Below are 7,418 nucleotides of genomic sequence, written 5' to 3'. Positions count from 1 at the left end.
ACAAACAGTGGTGTATTCCACAGTCAGTCATAAATGGCCAAAAGCACCCAGGGGTCCAAAAGAACAGAAACTGAAGATTCTTAATAAAAAATAAAACCTGATCCTGGATTCCTTCAGTTTTAATTCCATTAAACATTGTATCTATGAGTTATGAATTTTAATCTATACAATGACAACTGAATTTGGCCCCTGATATTCATGAAAACTGCTGCCTGTCAAAATAAAATCCCAAAGGACTTTTTGCTACTGACTTAAGAATCAAGACTTAACTCTCATTTTTTTTCTCCATTTAAAAGGCAAAGATTAAGGCAAATGATCCCTACACTCTCTCCTTTCCCCCCATTTGTATTTAAAGATTGAACAAAAATCCTTCAGAACATAAAGTCACGTTCTCTCCATTCAGTCACTGAACTCCAATTGAAGGTACCAGTTACTATGGTGTCTTTTGTAAACACTTGTTCGTCTGAAAAAAGAAAAAAAAAAGAAAAGGAAAAAAAAGGAAAAAAAAAAGAAAAACCCCCAAATCGCCTACTTGCAATTATGGTAATAAACAACTTGTAGTCACGAACACCTCAGGTCAGCAATGAATGCATGATATTGAGATGAATGTCTCCATAGTCCACTAACACTTCCTTCAAACCATTCAGTTCCACAAGAGTTCATCTGAGGTTGCACATTAAATTCAAAGGAGCACAAGTAGTATCAACGGTCTCAACAACTTACCAAACTCCATCTAAAACATTTGCATTTAAAGTGTAACCACAGTTTGGACCTTTTTAATTAGCTCATTTCTAGACCACACAGAGAGAATTATTAATGTAAAATAAACCACCATATTTCATAGTAACAGAACTGCATTCTGTAAATATTTAGGAAAGTAAAGTCCGAGAAAGTAGAGAGCAACTGATCATAAAATGATTAGCACTGCTCTAAAAACAGAAGCAGAATTCTAGTTAAAACAAAAAAAACAAAACAAAACCAACTCAAACATCATATACTACTGCATAAGTGTTTAACTTCAGCATTACTCACTCAGCTACACAAAGCACGGAATCTAGAGTAATACACAAAAATGTTTTATTTCACAGTGAGGTACATAAAGCTTCTAACTTTAGTAGGCTAAGGCTAAGAGAGAATTGCCTGTTAGGATAAAGACTGTTTCACATTCCTGAAATATTCTCACCTATTATTGTTTCTGAAGAAAGGCACCAATATTATTTATCCATCAACGGTTCAACTCTGCATCCACCCATTTAGAAATGCAGATGGATAATGTGAAGGTCAGTGATCTACTGACCACCACGGACCCAGACAACTACCACACACATTAATGTGTACAAGTACCAAGCAGTATTTATTCAAAAACAATTTTAAAATAGCTCATTTGTAAACATATTACGAAACTCTGTTAGTTTTTCCAAGTGGTGTCAGCAATATATTCCTGTAAAACTAACCAACTGCATTATTGTTTCCCGTTTACAAAAAAGTATGAAAACACACTCGCGCGCATTAAGTCGCCTCACATTCGGTTTGAGTTAAAATGGCACAGCCTTCCAACTGTCCAGCGCAAAACATACATTTCCAGGCCTCCAGACGACTCTCTGGTTGCACACAGTTCAACAGAAACATTAAAAGACGACCCTCAGCCCAGACTTTTGAATATGAAGGGCTGATGCCTTGGAAAGGTCGTTCAAAGCATCCTTGCGCAAGGCCAGGCCGCTCACTGTAACTGTTGTTGTTCCCAACTGCAGTCTGATAAAACCACCTGTAAAATAGCACACTTAAATTTACGTCTCCAAGTTCGTGTAAGGGAGGCACCAGCTGCTGTTCGCAGCAGCTCCCGCCGTTTTGCTCTCCTCGTGGCGAGGTATGGTTACCGCCAGTCAGGGCTTTTGCTTGTGTTAGTGATGATTTTTGAGGAAACGGCGACCTCCCAGCAGAGGTGACCGAGTAAGCCCGTCTCACAGATGGCATTAGGCCCAGCCTGCAGGAAGGGCGGCTGATGGCAGCGACTGCGCCACACCTCGCCCCTCGGGGGCCGCGCCATCCCCTCACAGACCCAGGGCCGCCTCCCTTCGCCGCGCTGACTACAGCTCCCAGCGGGCCTCGCCGCACGGCGGCGCCCGCCTCCCGCGCGGGGCCTGCCGGGAGCTGTAGTTTGGCGGGCTCAGTCGGCGAACCGCTGCAGCAGGTGGTCGTCGCCGTGGCGGCCGCCGCCGCTGTCCATGAAGCGGTCGCAGGGGAACTCGATGAGGTCGGCCTCGCTGAGGGCGCAGGCGGCGCCGCGGGGCGGCCGGTGGGACTGGAAGCCCGAGAAGTCGGCGGAGACGCCCGTGCCCATGGAGCGGAGGGGCCGGCGGGTGGAGTAGAGCTGCCGGACGTGGACGGGGGCCGCCTTCCGCCGCCGCCGCCCCAGCACCTTCTTCCGCAGCAGGCGGGAGGCCCAGGCGGCCAGCGCCGCGAAGAGCAGCAGCGCGTTCACCGCCAGGAGCACCAGGGTGAGGAGCTGCTGGTCGGGGCCGCGGGGCCCGCCCGCCGCCGCGCCGCCCTCGGGCAGGGTGACCAGCCCAGCGCAGTGGTCCCGCGGCGCCACCGGGCACACGCGGCCGCCGAGGACGCCCTCGACGCAGACGAGGTAGGGGGTGTCCGGGCGGAGCTCCCGCAGGGTGGCGGCCGGCTCCCCGCGCTCCGGCAGGTAGACGAAGCGCTGGAACTTGACGGCGGCGCCGAAGCGGTCGAAGAGGAGGCGGAACCGCGCCGGCCCCTGCAGGCGGGGGCTGCGGTGCGGCCGCACGGCCCAGCGCACCGTCACCGAGCTGGAGCTCACCGCCTCCACCGACAGGTTGCAGAGGAACAGCTTGTTGAAGTCGCACGGGTCGGACACCAGCGGCGGGACCCCGGCGGCCGGCGCCGAGCGGGGCTTGCCAGCCCGCCGGGGCCACGCCGCGCTGGGCGGCGCCGGCCCGGAGGCCGCCGGGCGGGCGGGCAGTGGCGGCGTGGGGCTGGCCGCCTCCGCCGCGGGCCTCGGCGGCCCCGCCGCGCCCTCGGGCGCCCCCAGCAGGCGGGCGGTGGAGGCGGACGGCGGCGGCCCCGGGGGCCCGCGGGGCAGCCCCGCGCCGCCGCCGCTGCTGTTGCTGCCGAGCCCCTCGGCGGACAGCGGCGGACGGCGCTGCTCCTCCGCTGCCGGCGGGGGGGGCGCGGAGGAGGGAGAGGCACCGCCGTGACAGGGGCCGCCGTCTTGCGGCGGCGGCAGCTGGGCGTCCTGCAGGTAGTCGAGGTACTTGCCGGCCAGGGTGGGCGGCAGGCGGCACTGCACGAAGACGGTGAGCAGGCGGCCCTGGGAGTGCCAGGCCCCCAGCCAGTGCTTGAGGCCGCGGAGGCGGCAGTCGCAGCTCCAGGCGTTCCCCTCCAGCTCCAGGCGGTAGAGAGCCGGGGTGGAGGCAAAGAGCTCGCCGGGGAGGGTGGTCAGTGCGTTGTCTCGCAGGCTGAGCTCCCGCAAGCGGCCGAGGCGGCCAAAGGTGGCAGGGTGCAGGGCGGTCAGCACATTGCGGCTCAGATCCAGTGCCTCCAGGCTGCTCAGCGGCTCCAGCAGGGCCGCGGGCAGGTGGCTCAGCAGGTTTCCCTCCAGGCGCAGCTCCTTCAGCGAACCCAGCCCCGTGAAGGCGTCCGGGGCCAGGTGAGCCAGGCGGTTTCCACTGAGCGAGAGCTTCGCCAAGCTGGGCAGGTGCTGGAAGAGCCCTCCTGTCAGCTGCTGCAGGCTGTTGCTGGCCAGCAGCAGGGTGTGGAGGGAGCGCAGCGGCCCGAAGATGTCCGGGTGGCGAAGGGAGCTCTGCTGGTTCCCCGAGAGGTCGAGGAAGCGCAGCTTAGCCAGTCCAGTGAAGGCACCGCGGCTCAGCCAGCGGATGCGGTTGGACTCCAGGTGCAGGTAGAGTAAGTTCGGCAGCCCTGAGAAAGTGGAGTCGCCCAGCGAGCCCAGCTCGTTGCCGTCCAGCCGCAGCTTGACCAGGCTGCCGAGGCCAGAGAAGGAGGCGGCGCTGAGGCGGCCGATCTCGTTGGCGTTCACATAGAGGATGCGCAGCTTGGCCAGGGCGCTGAGGGTGCCGGGGGCCAGCGCCGGCAGCAGGTTGTTGCCCAGGTAGAGCTCCTCCAGCCGACCCAGGCGCTCAAAGGCCTTGGGATGCAGCGAGCGGATCCGGTTGTACTGCAGATCCAGGCGCTGGAGGCCTGCCAGGCGGTGGAAGTCGAAGGCGGAGATGTTGGCAATGAAGTTGCCCCCGAGGCTGTAGGTGAGGATATCCTGGGGCTCGGCAGCCTTGGGCACCGAGCGCAGGCCCCGGTTGGTGCAGAGGAGGTGCTGGTGCTGCTGGCAGTCGCATGGCTCGGGGCAGATGGGCTCGGCCGCGGGCAGCAGCAGGAGGAAGAGGGGGACGGAGCCCCAGAGTACCCGCGGCAGCACCATCAGGCGGACCCGGCGCGGCGCCCCCATCCCGGGACGAGCCGTGGGCTGCTTCCCCCGCCGGCTTTGTGTCTCTCCGGCATCCCCCCCGCCTCCTCCGCGGCTGCTAATCGGCCCCTCCTCTGCTCCGCGCCGGGCTGAGCTGCGCGCCGGGCAGGCGGGCGCGGCGGCGGCTGCAGGTCGCCGTGCCCGGCACCATGGGTTCGCCCGAGCCGGCCGGGGGCGCGGAGCGGCCGGGAGGGCTGCAGGCTGCCGCCGCCCGGGCTCTGCCGCCCCTCGCGGCCCGCAGCCTGCGGTTCGGCGGTCGCGGGGCCGGTGCCGCCGCGGGGGGCGGGCGGGGGTGCGTGCGGCCGGCGGGCTGCGGAGCGGCGCGGCTGCCCACGGCTCCGCCGGCTCTCCCAGGGGCGGAGGGGCGGGCGGAGCGGGGAGGGGGGCCGGGCGGAGCGGGGAGCAGGAGAAAGACGAGCTCCGAAACTTGCCGAGAAAACTCAGCGGAAATTCGTACTTCCCACACTGTGCCCTGAGGGACCGGAGGATCGGATGGAGCGGGGGAGAGGGAGGACGGCGCGGCGGGGGGCGGGGGGGGGGGAGGGAGCCCGCGGCCGGTCCTGGCTCGGCTCAGCCCCGGCAGCGAGCAGGGGCGCAAAGTGGGAAAGTAGGAATTGGAACCGGCTGTGGCTGCCTCCCAGCCACATGGGCTGCAGATAGAGCTGCGCATCGGGGAGGGGGAAGGGAACAGAAGTAAACTACTCGTCGTCTGCCCCCCCCCCCCTTTTGTTTTTTTGCTTGTATTTAGGAACCTGCCAAAAGCAATAGTTTGCCACGGATTAAAGACTTTGTTTTGGTGTAAGAAACGGCCATCAGAGGACTAAGCCACCTATAGTACATCAAAGAACTAATTTTCATTCTTTCCCTGCACCATCCTGCCCAGTAGGTTCCTGACAAAGCTGCCAGTGAAGATGCAGTTGAACATAGCTCCAGCTCCACGAGGGGCTCGTCAGGGTGATTAAGATGGTCTTTAGAAAGAATTCCTATTTTAAAGATTCTTCTCTCTCAACAGCATACAAATTCAGAGTGAAAAGGTGTTGGAAAGCATACTGAAAACAAAATAGGCTGCGTACCCAAAATAGGCAAACAAAATAGGCTGTGTACTACAAAATAGGCTGCGTACATTCAATGACTTGCCTTTCTTTCCTGTTGGCATTTTTTGTTTTCCTAAGATGTTGCCAATGGGTGAATAAGTGTCTAAGGGCAGGAGGAAATGCCTAGATATGAAGGGTATATAAGGCTGTCAAGGATGATGAGAGAAAGAAGATAATGCCCAAAATATTGCATTGCAAATTTAATAAATACATTGAAAACTGTGTTATCATGTGAAGTTGTATCCAACTGCACACACTGTGCATACACTGCTTTAGCCCAGAAGCGTACAAGCCATGCTCCTTTCTCTCACCAGAAGGCAGAATTTAGATAGCTTTCGTGGAAGTTTTGTTTTTAGTGGCTGTGTCAACATGAGCAGGTAGCATGGTAGTTTGTGCTGAGTCCCTGTTGTCCGCTTTCATGGAGAGGTGTTACTTTGATCTAACTCTGATTTTGTCCTGCTTTTTAACAGTTGGAGAATATGAAGTGTGCTCCAAGCCTGCTCTGGAGCATGAAGCACAGTGTTGTGCATAGAGGTGATCAGCAGTTTTGCCTCAAAACCATACTGTCAGTCTGAAGAAACCTTGAAGAGAAGGGATAAGGCTTGGCTCAATCAAAGGAACATCACTATGGGCATCTTAATTCCTAGCTCTTGTAGTTAGCTGAGGCTGGGCCTTATGAAGAATAATCTTTTTGTAGTGGTAACTGCATTGTGCTGGTGTGGGAAGTCATATTTGGGGCAGGAGAGTGATATTTTAGATAACCTGGATGAATTTTGCAAATATCTTCTAAAATCAAGTGAGCAGCTCTGAATTATAACTTGCTCATTGGGAAAACCCGGTGTGAACAATAATGTGCTGGAATATGGTTATGGCAAGGTAAGCTGTTTTTGGGTGGGGTTTTTTTGGTGATTTTTTTTTTGTGAGAAATGGCAGTTGCATAGGCAGTCTTGATAACCTAGAAGAGTAACTGAAAGATTAGGTACTTATACCTAAAAATCTACCTATAGGGGAAGGTACCATAGTATATTGCATTAGAAATTTTGAAGCAAAAATGGTGGAAATCAGAGTTGTCAGATTTCAGAACTTGCTGACTTCTGCAGACATGCACTATCTTGTCATCAAACAAGCATGTTCTTAGATTAACTTGATTTAAAATTGTGTCCTAAATTGTTGCTGTATTGTTTTCTGAGGGTGGACAGAAGTTTGTCTGCTTCTTGAGTGAAGTGGAAAGTTTCGGGTTTGATTATTTGTAACTGCTTTATTTCGAGCAGTACATGCTTGATTAGTAAGGTTTGTTTTTTTTTTCCTGAAATAAATCTGAGTAAGTTTCACAGGAGGAACTTTCTGCTAGCCTTTTTTCTTCTTTTCCCAGGTTATGCAAGAAGTCCATCCAGCATTTGTTCATGATTTGAATGTCCATGGGTTAAGAATCCAGACCTTTTAGCTCAGTCTCTTCCTTATTGAGTATGTTTTCACTTGCCAGCTTTTTCTTTTCAGTATCTATCATATCATGTCTAATATTCAGGACAAAGTAGAGGGATTTTTTCACCCTACAAAGACTCTGTGTTTCTTTCCTCATTCTCAAAGCCACTACAGTGCAAGGGAAGACATCCTGGCTCTCAAAGTTTTCTTTAATTCTGAGCAAAGCCTAATTGACTAGTGACTTTTTCTCCCAACAAATTTGCTTCACTGTGGTGTACTTTAAATAGTGAAATTTTAGAAAACTATTTTGTAGAATGGTATGCTTATTTTCTGTTCCTTTGGGTTTTTCTTTTGAAACATGCTCGAGCTTATAAGGGCAATTTATGAACTGTCCTTCC

The 7,418-nt window shown here is 54.4% G+C and overlaps 1 protein-coding gene across 1 annotated transcript; it reads right to left on the bottom strand.

Moving 5' to 3' along the window:
* Nucleotides 1-1,335: 1,335 nt before the first annotated feature.
* On the bottom strand, nucleotides 1,336-4,950 carry TRIL (TLR4 interactor with leucine rich repeats). The gene has a single exon (XM_072854055.1). It carries the CDS (start codon nucleotides 4,484-4,486, stop codon nucleotides 2,168-2,170), a length of 2,319 nt encoding a protein of 772 aa, XP_072710156.1. The 5' UTR covers nucleotides 4,487-4,950; the 3' UTR covers nucleotides 1,336-2,167.
* Between the last annotated feature and the right edge of the window lie 2,468 nt (nucleotides 4,951-7,418).

This window comes from Ciconia boyciana, chromosome 2, assembly GCF_034638445.1.
Source record: "Ciconia boyciana chromosome 2, ASM3463844v1, whole genome shotgun sequence".
Classification (NCBI taxonomy): domain Eukaryota; kingdom Metazoa; phylum Chordata; class Aves; order Ciconiiformes; family Ciconiidae; genus Ciconia; species Ciconia boyciana.
Note: the sequence above shows the minus strand (reverse complement) of the source record. Positions and strands in the feature narration are given on the sequence as shown.